Source organism: Amphiprion ocellaris, chromosome 17 (assembly GCF_022539595.1).
Source record: "Amphiprion ocellaris isolate individual 3 ecotype Okinawa chromosome 17, ASM2253959v1, whole genome shotgun sequence".
In the NCBI taxonomy this organism is placed as follows: Eukaryota; Metazoa; Chordata; class Actinopteri; family Pomacentridae; genus Amphiprion; species Amphiprion ocellaris.
Window position 1 is genome coordinate 3987742 of NC_072782.1, and position 20614 is coordinate 4008355.

Below are 20614 nucleotides of genomic sequence, written 5' to 3' on the forward strand. Positions count from 1 at the left end.
TCCGATACTTGATCAAAGTGATGGAGTCGACAACGGACAGAACTTTTGAACTGTAATTACAATTCTGAGCATTTTGAAAAAGCATACAAATAACCACATGATAATATATCATTAGGACAAAGATGCACCATGTCTTTGAAATATAATGTTAAAGAAAATGTCAATCCATGCACTCTTTCAGCACATACACAGCACAAAGTGGCATCCTAAGAACAGCGCGAAGTAAATCTAGATTTCATCTAAAATTATATTAAACAAGCCAAGATATATACAGCAACTCACCATTATAGTCCAACCTTGGAAAAACACACCATCAGCATACACGCTCTGACCCAGATATGGAAAGCGGTATCAACCGTCATCTCCCCTCCTTTCACTCGGGCCGTCGGTGATAGAAGTGAGGCAGTAACAGGAGAAGTGTATTTATATTGACTCTGGACCTGTGCCGTGACTTGTCACGACGAAGCACCCAGAGGCTGAGGTTAGGGAGAGAAAAAGAAGCTCTCAGGAATGAAGAATGGGACACTGATACAGGGAAGTTCCGGTGTCCACAGCCTCGAGGGGCATCCAGGCTTCGGTTCCCAGGCTGGGCTGGAGCTGCGTGGATTCAGTTCATGCAGGAGGCACGAACTGAAAATCAAAACTCAACATAATCCGCCGCAATTATGGGACTATGATAGAATAACAGTGCAGGAAGAAGTACTCGGATCCTGAAGTACAAGTAACAATAACACACTGAATATACTCCTATAGTGTGCAAATAAAGGTCCTGATTTCTACAAGTATGTATTGTCAGCAAAATTTACTGAAATCATCTAAAGGAAAAGTGCTCATTCTGTTAAAAAAGTGCCTGTCAGTGTTTTATTATTATTATTATTAGATATATTGTTTTTGGATTCAGATTACTGCTAAATTAATGTCTTTGCTGTGTTTAACTGCAGATGTTTAAGGGTTCTGTAATTTTAACTGTTATATACATTTTGACAGCTTAACCTACAGAAATACGTCCTTTTTCTTTCACAAGACTATCACGTTTGAACTACTTTATGCAAAAAAATCAACTATTTATGAGCTCAGGAAAAGTCATTTTAAGTTCATTTGTAAAGGATTTACAGATGATCCAGGAGAAAGTTTTAAAAACTGTATATCTCAAGAAAATGTTCTTAAACCCATTAAAATGCACTTAATCTTCCAGGAAAAAAGAAACTAAATGACCAAATTTAAAGAAACATTGAGAGGGTATGAAAAGCTGTTATTTCGAAAGCTATTGGAGAAATTTAGACAAGGAAAAGGAGCAAGATTTCTCCCCAAAGATGTAGGTGAGTAGAGGTATAAGCTGCATAAAATGGAAAAACAACTCACTTCAAAATTAGTACTTGAGTAAATCTACTTAGTTCAATTCTACAACAGAACACAACTGCATTACTATAATGAATGCTGGGATGATCTGGTTTAAAGGAAGATAAGTTTCCTTGCTTTGTACAATGCAAGTTAAAAGCCTAATCAGACTTTGCACTGGGGATAAGAAAATCTGACATTTTTTGGAGACATGAAAACAATCTGAATCACTTTTCTCACCATCTGCCTGCTGCAGACACCGTTTCATTTCTGTCATCAAAGTAAAGATGTATGCTTTCCTGTAATGCTTTCCTGGAGAACAAAGTAGCTGAAGAAGGTGTGCAATTTGTATTTGCTACCAAAGCACTGTGCTTTGTACGTACAGTCATGAAAAAAATGATTAGACCAGCCTTGTTTTCTTCAATTTCTTCTTCATTTTAATGCCTGGTACAACTAAAGGTACATTTTGTTTGGACAAATATAATGATAACAGAAATAGCTCACAAGATTTTAATTTAAGAGCTGATATCAGACATTTTCCGTGGTTTTCTTGATAATAACCAAAGTCACTTCAGTTCTTCCATCAGTAGCTATGGCATTGTTCTGCCAAAAACAGCTTTTAGGATTCCATGTTTTCTTTTCTGTCTGTTTTAGTCCCATGATCCACACAGGAGTTAGTACTGATTCATAACCATTGTTTCTGATGACTGCAACCATGCATCTTGGATGCTCTCCACCAGCTTCTGACATTGTTCTGCTGTCACAGCAGCCCATTGCTGTTGCACTCATTCTAACACATTTGCTTTGTTTTTGGACTTGTGGTTCTCCATTTTACATTTGATGATTTCTCACAGGTTTTCAGTTGGATTTAGATCTGGTGATTGAGCAGCCAAGGCATGGTTCCAATGTTCTGCTTCTCCATCCAGGCTTTAACTGACTTTGCTGTGTGGTAAGGGGCATTGTCTTGTTGGAAAATCCGGTCATTAGAGGCACGAAAGAGTTTTCCAGCTGATGGAAGAAGACTGTTTTCTAGAGTAGCCCCAAACATGACCTGGTTCATTGGCCCTGTTCCACCCAGACTGAAACTACCCCAGATGGTCACTGATCCACCCCCATGTTTTACTGTAGGGGCAGACAGTCTGGTTTGTAGCTTCTCCAGGTTTCCTCCTAACCAGTAAGCTGGATGGAGAGGACATCAACTGAAAACTGGATTCATCCCTGAAGAGAACCTTAGTCCAATCATCAACAGTCCAATCCTTGAGATCCCAGCAAAGAGTAACCAGGCTTTCCTCTGCCTCTCCTTGATGAAGGGCTTCTTCCTGCCCTGTGTGACTTCAGACCAGCTTCAACAAGTCGCTTTCCAACTGTCCTTCCTGAACAAATCACATTTCTCCAGTGTTCACTCATTTTTAAGGTCCCTGGAGGTCTGAGGACGATTCCTGACAGGAACGGATGAGTGACAGTCATCTGGTGGGTAGAAAGACGTTTCCTGACCAGCTAGCAGTTTGGTAGAACCATGTTGGGCTTGTTTTTTCTTGGTGTAATGAACGGCTGTCTTGGAGATCTTCAGTTTTTTCGCTACCTGTCTCTCATTCATGCCAATTTCCAGCAGTGCCAAGATGGCTGCCTTTGTAGCTTCACATAATTCTTTAGTTTTAGGCATTATGTGAGAGCTGACAACTTCTGAGTTGTGCTACAGCTTGAATGTCAGCAGGAAACCACTCTAGACCTTTGGATGTGCTGCTGATGACATTAAATGTCCTCTTATATACCCTGGAATACAACGAAGCTGAAGCATGTCAGATGGGACATAAAGTATGATGGAATCAGCTGTATTTTTTTGTTGTGTTCATTGTATTCTTCAGGTAATATACCTTTAGTGGTACCAGGCATTAAAATGAAGAAATTGAAGAAAACAAGGGTGGTCTAATAATTTTTTCCATGACTCTATATCCTGGTCGCATATCCGCATAAGAGACACAACACACCTGAGAATAATCTTCTGTTGGTTAATTATTAAGAGCAACACTGCTGACACACTGTCATTTGATATTGTTCTGAAAATATCAGGCCTGGCTGCTATAATTAAATGAACTCATTTTAAGAGCAAATAATGGATTTTACCCCTCCAGCAGCCAACTTTGAGGTCTGACGACGCGTGTCTGGTGACTGATAGCAAGAAAATTATGCAAAACATATCAAAACAGACAAGCAGCCTGTTTTATACAAGCTTTATTTACAATGTCATTTCCAAGTTTTGCGGTGTAGGAAGCACATTTCCATCAGTAAGTCCTCAGCGGACAGATGCTATAAGAAATCCACCTAACTAGACATGGTTTTTTGTATTTTCTCAAATATCCAGACACTTCCTATACCACTACCACATACTGTATGTACATAGTGTGTTTGTATACAAGCAATATAAAACTTGGCAAATGGAAGGTTATTTGCTACTTCAATATGTAAAGAAATGTTCTCCAATGAGTAAAAAAAATACAGCAAACACTGCACACGTTATGATTCCGACCTGTTGACAGCCTCGTGTCGTTTATTTCATCCGTCTAATACATGTTGACTGGCCCTCAGTGCCGTTAGCAGTCAAGTAACACTAGGGAATACTGGGTAGTCGGTTTAGCTTAGTCATGTGAATAAAAATACACATTTTGACACATTTTGAGAGTTTTGTAAGGATTGCTGCTGATTCTCATTTTGATCTTTGCTCTTGAACATGAAAAATGAGCGAAGAGTTTGGCCTACAACATCATGTTGTCATCTTTCCTTCCCTTATAAACAACTAATTGTTATTGATAAGGGTCTGAAAACGGCCCAAACCACCGGACTTCTTAAATAACAGCAACAGAACACAGTGGCTGATTTGACGGGAATAAGACAATCTGCTTTCTCTTTAGGGAAAGATTAAAAACAAAACAAAAAAAAGTTTCCCCACATCCCTGATATAAATTTCAACATGTCAACCACAATGTGGATGGGCTCCATTATATACAGATTTCTTACCAAACCAACTCATGGTGATGGACGGTTAAAAGAGTTCTGTGTAATATAAGTTAGAGCTCAAACTGCAGATGTTAACGGCTAGTGGTTTACAAAACTCTGATTTACACAGAAACAAGCAGAGACCCTGACGAGACGCTATTTCACGGCTCCGGTTTGGAAATTTGTTTGATCGTCAAATATAGGATCTGATTTGACCTGCTAATAACATTTCACGTGCATCTTCAACCTTTTCCTCCCACAAACAAGGCCTTGGTCTGGTCGCTAAACATTAGAAAAGACGCTCATTTGTAGGGTCACAGTAAATTCACCAACCATTCCAGGAATTAAAAGTGTAACATGTGCTTTTTTTTGATAAAGATAAAACATTCCTTTTCAAACGATTTCTTAGCACAGTGATTTTCTAAGAAACTGCTTTTCCTGAAAGAAACTGGAGGTAAATGTAACTGCCTCCAATTTACGCCCACCTGTCGTGACTCTGACGCCATCATTAGATGGAGACGAACGCTACGCTGTGAACAGCCTCCTCCTCCTTTTGTTGCATAAGACGAGTAATTAACAGTATTTTGATGTCTATGGAAACATCACATCCATTGTAACAGTATAAGTGGTGAGAGAATAATACGACTGATATTTATATATATATATAAAAAAAAAATGTTAACACTGCTGTACAAGCGGCAAAAGAATAAATAAGCCATTAAGATAAAAATGCACGGCATGAATTGAACTAAGGTTACACAGTATAACAATTAGAAGTAAAATGGGTTAAAAACTGAGCAGAAAAGCCCTCATTAAGCCCACGTTTCAAATGAAGAGATTTATCAAGTAGATGAAGATCATTTCAAGCAGTTTTTTCCTCAAATAACACAATAAATCTGGTCACTACGGCAACACGCCTTACTGCCTTTAATCCTAAAAATAACCCAATGTTATTTTCTATACATTTTAAACACAGGCACTAAATTGGAGGATTCAGTCATCTCTCTCATTTACAGAAATATATGCATTTATGCCTATAATATGCATATATCCTCAGGTCCAGGGTGTGGTTTTTTATCCTTCTCACCCATTTCGTCAAAATAATTTTAATAAGCTCTGGAAATAAAAGGTAAATAAGACATTTATTTAAAAATTAAAAAAGCTACACAAAATGTACAGTATGACTTCGAGTAACATCAGTCTCCCTATTACTGATACTATAGCTGGTGTCGTCTATAACACTGTATGTTTAAGGAGGCAGCTTCCGCCATTATTGATTTACAACCCTAAATCAACATAGCACTGTAACACAAACGCAGAATTCCTTTGAACTACCAGTTGTGAAAGCTGTAAAAATGTCTGTGATCAACGGGATCTTTTGAGATTACTGCAGCTGTTTCCCTTCACGCATGTTTTAACCGATTAGCCCTTTAAGTCTAAGTGAGCTGACGATACATCAGCATACATGAGCTAATGTCATTTTACACTTTCTTTAAATAATAATTTTATTAAATTAGAGTTCATTTTTGGGGCAAAATGTATTAAACATATGACAAAGTGCAACAGAGCTTCTTGTACTTGGCTCAATTAGACCACAGGTTATTTGCTCCACATCAACTATAATATGGGCACAAACACTATAGAAATGTTTATTTTATCAAGAAATAGATTGTGTGCTCGGAAAAAAATGCAAGTAGGGTTAATGGGGGCTTTATCCTGCACATTTGTAACAATGTTATTTAAAACACTTGTTTTGTCATTCTATGCTCCTACTGCAATCTGTCCAAAAACCTACAGGGCGACTCAGTAAAGCCCCATAAGCTCTCCGTAAAGTCCAAATCTTGCTGTATTCAATACTTGAGGTAAAAGCTTCAACTTCTAAGATCCCACCGAGCAACAGGTTGAGGACAGGTTGGACATAAACACTTAGTGTAGCAGTTTAAAAAGGGGAGGTGACTCATTCGTTATGTTCTGCAGACTGATCAGTTATTACCTCACGTCCTCCAACCACGTGAATAACAACGGATATGTGGAAATATGGCATTGAGGTATCCTGAAACAGCTCTCCAACAACAGGTTACACACGAGTACTACAAAAAAAAAAATGGGTCATTAAATCAACTGGTAGATTGACAGACAATACTGCGATATTCTTCCCCCTTCCCGGGTGTTTGTAACGTGTGCTGAATCGTAACAGACTTGTTGCAGTGCAAGAAGCACGAGCAGGCATGTCCATGAAGAATAAGTAGGAGGAGATGGAGACAATAACAAAGAGCACAAGAACGAAGGAGGAGGGGGAAAGGAGCCAGAACAGAGGAAAAGAACTTAATTGGAGGAAGGGGTTTCTTTTTCCTACCCCGTCCCAGCACAGGCTTGTCTGGAGGTTATAACGCATGACTCTGCAGAGGGTTGTTAGTGCTCATGCTGCTGCTAGTGGGCTGGTTATTTGCAGGCTCGAGTCAATGCAAGGTCATGCAAACAGTACGCGGGCAGGTAGTTCATGCATTGCGCGCCTCAGCCTAGCCCAGCCACAGGGTCAGTGGAAGCCACAGAAAACGGCCCGGCCAGGCCACACGGGGCTTGGACAGGTCATTGGTGTGCCAGTCATGCAGTGACATTGCTGTTGAGGGAGGAGAGAGAGAAGTGATGGTCAGATGGCAGGGCTTGTTAGGTGAAAATCAACAGTCTGCCCCTGATCTAAACAGGCTTTGGAGGTTAATAAGAGATCATTCACAATGACAGTATGCATTAACAATGACAAGGTAGAGAAAATGGAACAAAAAAATGGGTTAAAGAGATGATGAGAACAGTTGCAACAAGCATCCCTATTCAGTCCTGTGTAACACTCATCGAAACACCTTAAAAAACCTTTTTATACTATAAAAGCAAGCGACATTGAATAAATGGCATCCTATTACTGACTTTTTGGCATTAAAAGTGACCTACAAACTAAATCCCCTACAACCAGACAGTCCCAGGGTGTAAAACTTTCTTAACTTAGTGGAAAAGCCTGCAGTGTTGCAAGGCTACCATTGACAAATTACTGAGGTACAGACATTTAAAACTATCACTATGGCACATAAGGTGTTGTCTGACACAACCTTGGAAATGCTGGTAAAGCTAAAACCAAGTGAGGTGGTTTTTGCTCGAAGGTGGATCCTTGTTCTTTGTGAGAGAAACCAGTTTACACTATTATGTGCATTAGCTGTGGATGGCACCTTTACAAACAACCTCAAAACCAGATGAAGTTACTTTTCTGTTGTTCTTAATAGAATATAAAATTATTCTTCAGAATTATTGCTGCACTATTACCAGCCAACAGTTACCGCTTTTTTTTGTCTAATCAGATCATTCACAACATTTAGCAAGCATATCCAACATTAACATGATGATACATATTCCTATGCCTCAATGGTCATGTTATTTAAGACTGACACAAAATCAGATGAAATAAAATTAAACAGTGAGACGAGTAACTGAAAATTGCCCTTAACCTCCTTAAAGCTACATCATAAAGCATTAAAACACAACGCAGGACAGAAAATCTGTTAACTCCAGTCAAAAAACAAGCCAAATGTTATCACAATTAGAGATGCGCATAAATACTGCATGAACAGGTTGAGCGGTTCCTCTTTTCAAAACTGACAGTAACTTCTCAAGAAAGGTGTGATTCTTCTGAGCCTTGGGTTCCAGATTACCTGCGCAGCAAACGGTTGCCACAGAGTACAGATTCAGGAAGGTCAGTGGTTGAGAGGGAGGAAGAGAGGACATTTGGAGTGATTAGTCAGATCCTATCAAATACGCTGGGATGTGAAACAGGTAGAAGCCTTGCATCACAGGTGTCAAGGTAAAATATGCTTAGTTGGGGGGGGGGAAAAAAAGTGGTGCAAGATTTGGGCAGCCTTGCCTGGCATCTCTACCTCATGGATCTGATCAAGAAGGGAAAAAAAAGGAAATCAATGGGGAGAATGCAAGAAAACAAGAACTTCCATTAGAAATGAATGGAAATAGAGTGCCTCAAAACAGGCACGTCTACTGCATGAAAGTTCAGGGGATTTTTAAAGTAGTTTGTCGCAGTATTTTTGTGCCCTACTGCCATCTACCTGGCGGTAGCTGGCTGGACGTGGCCTGGGTAGGAGCGGCGCGTGCTGGTGGCTTGTCTCTGCCGGGCCAGGAAGGACTGACCAGAACCGGTGTTGGCGAGTCGGTCTTCAGCCGCCTTCTTCTGCATAGACATACCCTGAGAAAAGATAGAGGAAGAAACTTTATGGGTCTTTATAACTGCGAGTATAACAAGGCAGGAAATAGAGCCAGTGCTTACGGTAGAGCACAAACTGCTTGAACACAGAATAAGATGCTCCTCTAGAGAATCAACTACCATCAGTCCACTAATGCTGATGTATGAGAAAGTAAATTAGCCGAAATGTAACATTAGTGCTGATTTACCATTTCATGAACACTAATACTGGCAACTGATGAAGTATATTACAAGCAAACACTGTCTGGGGAGGTTTTAGAAAAGTCAATGCTGCCCTCTAGTGGTTACAATGCCAGCTGACTGCAACACATGCAAGTTTATGCAGCATTATCACAACTATTTAAAATACAAATGTAATATTTTACAAAATACAAAAATGAACCCTGAGCAATCAGTATGATAAAGCACATTTTCAGGTTTTATAGGTCCTTCTTACCATATTGTACCAGGCTGACACGATCAGTTTCTCCTCGTGTTCTCTCTGGCTCTTTGTCTTGTCCATCTCTTTCTGTTGGGAGGAAACATGAAGGGACAAGAACTTCAGCAATGTGACAAGTTGACCAAATATTGCCGCACTTCCGTCTCATAAAGTTATTTCTATGTTTATATTTATATTTACTGGAGATGGCGGCTGCTACTAATCAATGTATCCACTATTTTACCGATTAGTAGCTTCATTTAAATTAAGCTTAAATTTAGATAAATTTTTTGAATTAATTCAAATACTTGTTATCCTTAACTTTATTTTATTTTGGCACGATTTAAACTAGTAGCATGTCTAAGCAAAGTTTACAAAGAGAGCTTATTTTCTAAGTAAGTAGAGCAACTCCAAAAGAAATCCAAGTTTCCATTAAACCCGTTAACAACGCTGGATCTATATATTAACCAACTGCAACATCTCACTGGATATTTTTCAACACAGAGCAGCTAAATCTTTTTCCTGATTATGCAATTGTTCTTCAAATTTGGTAGCAGCTTTGAGTTCTATCAATAGGTAGCTGAATTTACAGCACAACTCATGGTGACATTATGACTGTGTGAGTTTTTCCAGACAATATCACCATAATTATTTTGCTACAATTTCAGCAGCTTGAAAGTGACTGCTGGTTAATATGTAGTCTTCTATGGCTGAGTTTCAGTTACTATTTCATACTTCTGTTGTCTGCCAACAGAAACCAGAAAAATACGTAAATGAGAAAAGCTTTAATGGGAATTTGGCTGTGTTTAAATGGAGTAAAAAGGAGCACAGAGGGCGGAAGAGAAGCAACCAGATGTGAAGTGGCTCTGCACCAAATAGCTCCTGTGTGTTTTCTCTTGTGGTGCTTCTGCTTCATTGTGCTTCTGCTGCTGTGGTCTGCCCCAGAAACTCAGACCAGCTTGTTTGTCTGTGATCATTAGGAGTACTAACATGCTTATGAAGCTCTAGAAGCTTGTACACTGATCCGAGATGGACAGCTGCCACCATCTGAAACTGTATCGCTGTCTGCAGCTGACTAATGACTGGAGCCAAAAACAAGTGATCCAACAATTACGCTGTCATACTGAGGAAAAACACTTGTGACTGTAGTAGAAAGGGAGATGTCAAAACATTTTCAGCATCGACATCAGCAATTATGTCAACAAATCATGGCCGGCTCTTTGAGAATCATCCAATTACTTAAATGCACCTTGATGAGCACTATCCAGCAGCCTCTTTCAGATTATCTGATTCTTACCTCCAATGAGATTAACATTCTCTCCTTTTCCTGTAGCTGGTTTTTCAAAGCCTGCACCTCTGGGCCTGAACCCTGGTTCTGTTTGGGGTCCAGCGTCCGGATCACCTGTAAAGGACAGATTCACATCACTTCGTGCTGCCATCTTACAGTTACAGCGAGCATCAGCGGCTGCAGTGCGTCCTGCAAGAGGCAGTTTGTCTGCTTGTGCTTTGATGAAAAATATACTCACACTCTTGGCTTTTTCAAGGTATTTCTTATATCTCTCCTCCATCTGCTTCATCTCTTCATCTTTCTTCTTCAAGGCCTCTTCCAACTCGTCCACTCGTTGGGCTGAGAGAGAAACATGTCAGTCCAGCTGTCTAACTAATGTGGCTTTTTTCTGTACCGTGGTAGCTGTATGGCAAAATTACACATTAAACTGTGTCAATTTAAATTAAAAATCAGAACAAAAGTTGATGTGAGGAGAGGATGAACATCAACATGTTTCATATATTCAGAATCCACTCTAAACTCACAGCTGGCGGTGTATTTAGGCTCCATTTCATCGATGAAAGCGTTTTTCTTCAGTAACTCATTGTTCAATTCTCGTACTTTTTCCCTGAGAGAAAGAACAAACCACCAAATATAAGAGTTTCCTTGCATAATTGTGCTCATCATTCATGTTAAGAACTTAAAGATTAAATGATAGACACATGAAATTATCTTCAAATAAAGTGCACATAACCTTGTTAGTAAAGCAGAGCTCAGAATATCACTTACATGTGCTCCTCGTATTTCTTCTTCAGAATGGAAGACTGAAAAAAGACAATAAAAATTCTGTTTTATAACACATGCAATTCAGAGATAAAACTTGCATCTTAAAAAATGCAAACTTTAAGAGAGCAATTTTGTTGAGGGGAGTCAGGAATTGCAGAACATTTCTGAAATGAATCCAGTAGATGGCAGTGTGGAACAGATTATTTTTGTAGAAGATGATCAAAGATTAGATCTAATATGTTCAAAAGACAACCAATATTTTGGACCTCAAGCAAACATTTGGTGTGAGAAACAATGCAAATGTACAATTCAGTCAGTCTCATGATGTATTTCATTTTGTGATCATGCGTTTGGAGTGTTTGTGAGTCCCCAGTGTTATGCAACAAAATGACGTAAAAGCAGAAGCTTTCAGAAGATTCAAAGACTGTGTGCTCTGATGGACTACAGCATGAAGTTAGAGGAGGAAACAGGAACTCTGGGTGTCTATGGGACGAGGGGTTCTTTTATTTACTAATGATACTGGCAGTCCTTTATGCCCAGTTCTTAAACACTGTGCAAAGTTTACTACATTCTGTTCTACAGTTACTTCAGGAAGCTAAAAAAGAGAACTTGCGAGAGTCATTACATACTTACTATGGTCTGACAGTGGGAGCATTATTTGAAAAGAAAATGAACAGTTCTTTTTTTTTTTTTACCGAATGACAAGAATCAGCTGCATTCATTTTATAGAAACTGACTCATTTAAAGTAAAAAAAAAAAAAGGGCTATATTTACTATTTCTACTATTTCTCTCTACATTTCCAACTTGATTACACAATATTTGAAACACTCATATGGTAGAATGATGTTTTCCTACAGCATGTGGGGAATGTAATTCTCCATGTCGCAAACCACAATGAAGGTCTAGCAAAACAATGCAACAAATATATTTTGCAAAATATTATGCGGGAGTCTATTACAAAGAATCACAGACCTCCCAAATGTCTATGATTTCATATGCATTCAATAATTTATCATTGGATATACATTTAATTTACCCCTGATGCTAGCTCTTTCGCTAAATGGCCGCAACTGTACTCAAAATTTTCTGAGTGAAATGAGCACTAACTCAATAATGGGGCTACGGCAGTAAGGAAATCTGTTTTCTTATTTTTATAAACTGTACCATGCAAAAATAATCTAATAACATTGAGCCTTTAGGACGAGCAGTGTGCTGCAGTCTTGCTATGATGGGAATTTGGCTCTCCCATTCAACTGATATCAGAGTTATACACAGAGTACAGAACAAACCAATAACTCACATCATCTGCTTTGGAACCCTGTTCTTGAAGACTCTTCTGTAGCTCCTCCACCTGACTCTGTTCCTCCATCAAGCGCTGATTGATTAGCCTAGATAACAAGTACAAAAGACCCGTTTGTCAACATGGTGTTTAACACAGCAATGAGCAAATTGCAAGCTATACAACAGTAGATCAAACATGAAAGAAGCAGACTTTTGGCATAAAGGGCACTGAGCGAAGTACGAGTTGAGACAAAAAAATAAACTTTGTGGAGAAATAAATGGAAAATTGATCCACATCCGAACACAGAGCTGAAAATATGGCTCTGAAATCCATAAGACCACTCTGAAGTTGTAAAATATTCTCTTTGCTCTTATTTGATTCGACCTCAATGACACATTGAGTGCAAATGAAAGAAAAAAGTGCTTTTTTGATTGACAACTGTATTAGCAATTCAGCCTCAATGTTGCCTTCTTTTGCTGTTAACACTGTGAGGCTGCATGTGTCTGTGTGCTCTTTGCTGACCTGTTCTCTGTCTCCAGTTCATTCTTTCTTCTGTTGGCATCCTCCAGTAGACTCTGCAACAGTGCGATCTTCTCATTATCGGAGCCCTCCTGGGCCAGCTTCAGCATCTTGTTCTCATGCTGAAGGCGAATCAGATGTTCTCTGTACAAACACATGGACCAGAAGCAAGTGTTAATTTAGAATAACACTGACACTTGATTGCATATAGGTGATTGTTGTATACAACATCCTTTAGAATATTTAGAATGTTTTCTGATATACATTTATGACTAAAGATACACGGTGACACATTATTACATCTGTTGCTCTCTGGATATTTATCATATCTTTCTCAGATTGGTATTCAACAGAAACTATGCATCACTGACTGACACCACAGAGGAAACCTCAACCACAATAGGAAGAGCACCCACTTCAAACTTCTGTACTTGTTTGTGCTGAAATATATACACAACTGAGTCTGAAAAAAGTAATCAGAATCGGTCATTCATTTCAATTATTAACCATGGTTAAAGTGAATGACCGATATGATAACTGATGATCTCAATGGATTACCTCATAAGATAAAACACAGCAATTTTGTTGTAAAATAAATTCCACATAGACCTTTTGTAAACATATGCAACAACTGGCTCAGTCTAGTTAATATTTAAGGCCTTGTTGTAAAAAAGATTGGTTTAACACTGCTGTAATTATACTCTAAGTGTTTGACCATCAGACTAGCTGACACTGCCGTCTCCACAGCTAAAAATATGTTTGGGAGAGAGCAGTCACAGTTTGAAAGTCAACGCTTATGACTACAGCTTTATTTCGGCTCAGTCATCCAGTTTGCACCTTTTCAATTTGTATGTTTCCTCCCAGATGTCTGTGGTGGAGGATGGGATCAATTAAGGTTGCCTTTACAACAACAGCAAGAGCCGTCACAGTCAAGAGTGGCACAGCGGTAGGTCAAATGCATTCAGCATAGAAAGTGTTGATCAACTTTGTCCTCTATACTGGACTACTGTGGTTCAGTTCTCCCATTTTCCTCTTTTTGTATCATAAAATACTATCCAAAAAGTCCACAAACATTATGAATTTCACACTGCATATAGTTAAAAAGGGAAGGAGGACAACTATGTCTTGGATCTTGGTTCTATGAACAGTTGAACATCGCCAGAATCTGAAGGATTTGTATTCACATAAACATTGAAACAGCAGGTGGAAAGACAGGTAAGAAGCTTTGTTGTAGCTCAGTCAGTTTTAGATGTTTGACAGGCTGGTTGTCAGTGGGTCTCTCGAGTCGTGTTTCTTTAGGGCGTGGCTGCTGACTCCTTTCGAGCTAAAAACTGTCTAAATGATTCCAGACAGAGTCCCAGCTGCTCGCTAGTAAAGGCTGAGCCAGGAAAGGAAAAGAAAGACTTCAGAAGAGGAGCAGCAGAGTGAGAGAATAACTGCAGCTCCAGCTGTTCCTCTTGCTGTTTTACAATTCAGATAAATTTGACAAGCAACTATACATCCCAGAAACTGCTTTTTAAAGCAACAGATTGATGCTGAACAGGCAGTCAGTTGACATAAATTAGCATGACGTGTTGTTATTGCAACATCTTACTTCTGGCTTCAAAAGCATTCAGAATGAGACATCACTTCAGGACACAACGTTTCCCTCTACAGGGTAATGAATTGCCTCGACTGGGTTCATTCAAGCCTTTTTTCTCCAAAGTAGCTTTCAGAAGATTTAGACTTCAATGTAAATCCACATTTTTTCAAGGGTCACAAGTACTGAAAAAAAATCCAAGCATAGCATGCAGCCAACAGAAAACCCAGCCCTCTTGGAAAGCTGCTGTCAGGCTGATGTAACTCGCACACAACTATTACATAATTCTCTACAGAGACACACTTCTACCTTATAGCAGCAGAGAAAGCATGTGGAACAGACTAGAAAGTGTCTGGCTACAAAGTCAATAACAGCCCACAGACATACTGTACTGTCCAAGATCTTGGCAAGTTATATTGTTCAAGTCCATTATTTTGATGAAAATAGTCACAGCATTAAAGCAGCCTGTCTAATGTTGTGTAGCTCCCCCTTGTCCCATCAAAACAGCTCTGGTCCATGGAATTCACAAGACTTCTGAAGGAGTACTGTGGTATCAGGCACCAAGACATTAGCAGCAGATTCTCACAAAGTCCTGCAAGTTGCAAGGTGTGGCCTTAAGATTGAGATTTAAGGAATTAGCAGAGGAGGCCAACGCCTTGAGCTATTCGTCTCCTCCCTGAAAAGCATTTAATCCCAAAAGAAAAGGAAAATTTAGAGTTCAAAAGACATAAACACATACCGAATCTCTGGAGTGGTGATCTCAGCAGCCAACGAATCAGAACCGTCGTTGCTGACCAGCGGAAACAAACCTGAGCAAACAGAGAGCATCCATTAATAAATGCTAATCACAACTACGATTGACTGAGTGGACGATAGTAAGCTTTAAAAAAGGCTGAGCTCAGCTACTTATATTTAGGCACTAAGTCATTTCTTTACTTGATGTGAGCTGTCCTTCTTGAGCTTGAACACAGTGTAGTTCCTCAATAGTCTCCTTCAGCGAGTCTCTCTCTGTCCGCATACGCTACAAAGGAAAACAGAGTTAAAATGTGTGAAAGGACACAGAAATGAAAAGACAAGCAGTGCAAGATCTGGAATAAACATATCAAATGTGCTAAATGGCAACAGAATTTTTTTGTTTAGTTGTTTGCAGCTTTTGATCTAAATCTTATCTCTTGCTAAAGTCTATCTATAAAATGGGAATGATAACATTCATAGTAGAATATTTCTATGAAAAATACACATATTCTCTTTGCTCAGCAAAAATTAAATACTTTTGGATCATTCTTTTGCAGTTTATCTGTCTTTATAATAGTGAATTATACATACATCTTTTTCTTTTTGTAGAGAATCCACTTTCTCTTTGACGCGTTTGTACTCAAATTCCATCTTGTCAGCCTTTTTAGACTCTTCTGACAGTCTGTTCTGAAGTTCCACTACCTGTGAAAACAGAGGATAGTTCAAGACAAGACATTATCTCTCAAAATATATTCATACATGTGAGTCTACTGAAATCAAAGAGAGCTAAGTTATATTACACAGCCTGGTGAAGCTTTAAAAAAATCATTTTTGCAGGTGAAAGTTGACATGTCTGTTTGTCACGTACCTGTCTCTTGTATGTCTCCAACTGGCCCTTGGTAGCGTTTGCCTTTCGTAGTTCTTCCTCTAAGCCGACATTGGTCTGCATTAACGCTGTGTTCTTCTCTTCCATAAGTTTATTCTGGAAAATAGCAACAGCAGAGGAAGCATTACTTATGATGCCTGACTTCTGACTACTGTCATTTCTAGCAAGAATATCAAATTGTATTGTTTTTTTAGACTGCCATAAGGGTGGGAATGAAACAAATGATTCAAACTAAATTCAAGGTTTGTTACAGAAGTTCTAAAGTAAGAGAAAGCAACAACTATTCATCATAATGAAAAACACATTAAGGAGCTCTGCCTGTCTGTGACTGGGTACCTGTCTCCTGAGAAGTCCCATGTCCTCCAGTTTCTTTTTGTAGTTTTCCACTGTGCCCTCCAGCTTTGACACTTTGTCTGATGAATGCCTGGGAGGAAAACAGCAGACGGTCTCGTTTTGTGAGGTTACATTTAAAAAAGAAGGGAGGGAGAAAGCTTTATCACCGCTCTGTTTGTTTCCTCTCTGTATTTGGTGCAAGACTATTACTCTTCTTTTCCATGATTTATAACTTTAATTCTATGCTCACATTTTAGCAAGCTGTTACCAATACTAGACATTTGATCAATTTCAGACTCATGGAAGATTAAAATCCAGAGCAACTGTCACCTTTGACTTCCAATTTCACTCTAAAATAAAATGCAAATAAGCGCATAACAATCATTATCTGTAAGGCAATGAATGCCAACACCAAAACTTGCGATCCTATCAACAGTGATTGTCTCATCTTCTTGTGCTCAGTTTCTTTTACTTCACTCAGATAATCTCACTGTGATTCATTTCCATCTTACCTGAGGACATCCATCTCATCCTTGAGAGACTGGGCTTCATCAGCCAGTGATGAAAGCTCTTCATTCTGGGACTTTACATCCAAAAGTTCTTTTTCAAGCTCCTCACAACGAATGCGGTAGTCGTCTTTTGCTGCCTCCAACCTGGGGTGAATTGGAAACAATACAGATCATCAAATCTGAAGTCATTAGACATAATGTAATGACATAAGGATCAGTCAGCTGAACTCTAACTCCATACCTGAAAGTTTCTTCCTGTAGTTGCTCTAGTTGTGTCTGCAGCTGGAGATGCCTGCGTCCAGCAGGGCTGTTTATATCCTCGATGGAGTCAGACTGGTTAAGTCTCTCCATCAGGACCTGGTTCTCTGCTAGCAAACTGCTCTTCTCCTCTTGCAGAGCTGCCACCTGGGGAAAGTGTTAAAGAAAAGGACAAAGAAAGGATGGATGCATGGAGTACAAGGAGGAGGTAGATATGGATTAGGAAAGTGAAAATGGGATACCACAGGGGGAAGGAGGATTAAAGGTGTGGAGGGAGAAGACAATGAAGAGAAGAAATGTAGAGAAGTGAAACAAGTTAGAAGGTAATGAGAATTGACTTTGTAAACTGCATCTCTTAAGCTACTTAAAGGTACAAATAACACGTTATTTACAGGATTCAGTCCATTAGGTTCACTGCAGCATAATGTCTGATACTAAAGCAAGCACACACCAAACACACTTCAACAAGGCAAATCGGCAAACTCCAACATAGCAAAGTGGGCAACATATGGATTGATGCTGTCTTCTCAAATGTGATAGACAGGGAATCAAACTCCACACAGAGCAAAGCAGAAGCTGATTGTTGTCTTTCTAAAAATGTGAAACCATACCTTGACAAATATGGGAACTGACCTTGTTATTTGTGGTATGAAAAATACAAACAATCTTGTAGCATTATTAAGGAGTGTTCTGTCATAGAATGGGCATTTAAAGCCATGACCATTTTCTAGCCCTGATTTTTCTGAATTTGCCAGAATCAAATCATTAAATTGTCTTAGACATATTAGAAAATAACATAAAAAAGAAATGTCTGTAATTTTGCTAAAGTTAGTGCTCTATAACCCCAAATTGTTACAATATCCACAACCAATGGTAACTGTAAGTGAGAGCAACTGTTTTTAATGTCTTCTAAGTGACAAAGTGAGAGTGATGATTTCAAGTGGAGAATTTGTTTTGGGTATGATTTCAGACTCAGGTATTAACTGATATTACACCTGTTGAATTCATTTTTGTAGTTTAAAATTTAATAAAATCTAATTTCCTGTGACAAGGTACGTCAGTTTAACACGCATGTTTAAAATGTGTGCCATTTAAGTCGTGGTAACACTATTATGTGGAAGCATTCTGGGAGAACTTGCACCAACGTGAAAATTCTCTCATGGCAACAAGCCTTATATCACATCAAAGATGTGAAAAGGGCAGCTCAAAAAGCAGGAAACCAGGTGGGAATCAGATGTATTCACTCTCAAAACCAGGAAAGGTGTCATAAAAATAGACTTAGTTCTTACAGGTATTGAGATACGGTACATGCGAGACTTAACAACTGTGCTGACAGGAGTCATGCAAGGGACCTGGGATAAATCTTCAAAAACGGCACATCAAAAAGGTTGTTAATATATTTTTCCTACCTAAAAAGGGGAAAATAAATATGAATATTGTACTATTTGTGTAAATATTGAACACATAATCAATAGTTCTTCCTGGGTTCAAATGCCAACCTCTTTCCCTCGCTGTATGCTGTTGTTGTGGGAAAGCATGAAACACGCCAAAGTAAAGAACGCTCAGTATTATTAGTGAAGGGATGACATCTGACACACCCAGACAAAACTGCAGTTCTGGCTGGTGTGTCTCAAGAGGACCACGTGTATACGTGTGCACAAACACTTGTGCACAAACGTGTACACAAACATGCACACACGGTTTGGAGAAGGGGAATCTGGTGCAAGCAGACTGAAAAAATCCAGTACTATTTGACACACCACACAGCATGGACAGAAGAAAGAGACAGAAAGAAAAGAAAGTTTGGATTTACCCTCTCTTCTAGCTCATTAAACTCTAACCTCAGTCTATCACGCTCATCTTGGACATGGAGGGCCTTAGAAAGTAAGGCACACAGTGTTGAAATATTAAAGAAATAGGAGGAAACTGATTCAAGACAACAGGAGAGCAGGTAACCCTTTAAACTACAGCTCCATTTTCTGTAACAATCATTAACAGAAACCATATGCAGAACAATTACGCTTATTGATCGATTGCTATGAAGACAGACATAAATTGTGTGTTCTCTCACTTTCTTTTAACAGTTTATTACTGTTAAGGGAAAAAAGTATTTATAATAAGTAAGCATAAGCCATTCAGATGAGTAAAAAAAACCCAGAATCAACTGTTTTAATAGCATGTAATTATAGAGTAATTGTGCAAAAAAGGGAGCTGCCTTTAAAGCGTAACCAAAAATATCTGTAGAAGTACGACAACATCAGTTAAGTAGTAGAAGAGTTACAAAACACAGCAGGAAGAAAAAGTAAGAATCACACTCTTCTTTGAAGTTTGGATATGAAAATGGTTTGTATTTTGTTCGTTGTCATCACATAACACATAATGTACTTGACCAATTTATTCATTTTATGTAACCGTTTCAAATTGCATTATCTTAACACATTTATCGTCACTAAATACCAATGAGTGCCTGATGTTCAACAGTTATTTATTTACGGGTATTTTCCTTGCTGTGTGATCTACATGACACTCCTCCCTTACTCACAAATTCACTTTAATGATTGTGCAACAGTAATAATAAACTTGAAGGACCACTGGTATGGGCAGTGTATATTAAGTTAGGACATTCAGACCTGTGATAGACTAACCGAAGACTATGCTATGGTGCACAAAACCAGCTGTGAAAGAGCCTAAATGATGGGGACGTATTCCACCATAAAACCAACCTGCATATCGAGCTCACGACACCTCTGGGCGATCTCTTCCTTCGTAGCCAAAGCATCATTCAGCTCCTCAACTGTCTTCTTCAGCTGAGAACAGAGAGAAAGAACAAATTCACGTGATTTATTGTTCATGTGAGTGAGACTACAGATTTCACACACATGTTGAATAAGGAGCTTTACAAATTGAACTGAAGAATATGTCTGAGACATTTTAAAGCATTTTGTAGACAGTAATGATAGCTTTGCAGCACAGTGGTTCTGCTGAAGCCATCTTTTCCACAGATCCAGCTGTTTTACAGGTCTCTCGCCAAAAAAGGAGGAGACTGGAACATAAACATGAACAGAGATGCATTAAAGGTTACTATTATTATTATTACTATTATTGTTATACCTGTCTGTCAAGATCCACATAGGAGTCATTTCCTCCTGTGACTGGTGTCTCTTTACTCATCAGCTGCAGAAACACACAAAAATCTGTTAATGGCTGGAACAAGTTAAAGACTCACAGAAGTAATAACGATCACTTTTCATTCCCTCTAGGAATTCGCAATGTTGCGATCGCAACAATTAGCGCAAATTCAACCAATCTCTGTGAATTCTGCGCAACCTTGCAATCACCAATCACCGGAACTTTGTCCAGCCTCCCATGAGCTCCACCAATCATAGCAGTCCCCAGCGCAAACGTAATGCATGTACGTCACAGGATTCACCTCCTTGTTTATGGTTTGAAG

The 20614-nt window shown here is 39.0% G+C and overlaps 1 protein-coding gene across 4 annotated transcripts in view; it reads right to left on the reverse strand.

Annotated features, from left to right (window-relative positions):
- Positions 1-3554: 3554 nt before the first annotated feature.
- The window catches only part of hook3 (hook microtubule-tethering protein 3), a 28345-nt gene continuing 11285 nt past the window's right edge, over positions 3555-20614 (reverse strand). Inside the window, exons 7-25 of one of the 4 annotated variants that reach the window (XM_035958622.2) lie at positions 20275-20337; positions 19887-19970; positions 18977-19039; positions 17147-17310; positions 16909-17049; positions 16400-16487; positions 16046-16159; positions 15769-15879; positions 15379-15463; positions 15182-15251; positions 12867-13007; positions 12363-12450; positions 11065-11099; positions 10821-10903; positions 10535-10635; positions 10306-10410; positions 9027-9098; positions 8436-8572; positions 3555-6952 (exon numbers count right to left, since the gene is read on the reverse strand). In XM_035958622.2, coding sequence (XP_035814515.2) covers positions 6937-6952; positions 8436-8572; positions 9027-9098; positions 10306-10410; positions 10535-10635; positions 10821-10903; positions 11065-11099; positions 12363-12450; positions 12867-13007; positions 15182-15251; positions 15379-15463; positions 15769-15879; positions 16046-16159; positions 16400-16487; positions 16909-17049; positions 17147-17310; positions 18977-19039; positions 19887-19970; positions 20275-20337 — 1761 coding nt within the window. In that variant the 3' untranslated portion in view covers positions 3555-6936. Of the gene's footprint in view, positions 8573-9026; positions 9099-10305; positions 10411-10534; positions 10636-10820; positions 10904-11064; positions 11100-12362; positions 12451-12866; positions 13008-15181; positions 15252-15378; positions 15464-15768; positions 15880-16045; positions 16160-16399; positions 16488-16908; positions 17050-17146; positions 17311-18976; positions 19040-19886; positions 19971-20274; positions 20338-20614 lie in introns of all 4 variants that reach the window. The other 3 variants (XM_035958623.2, XM_023293197.3, XM_023293199.3) reach the window with 3 other exon arrangements.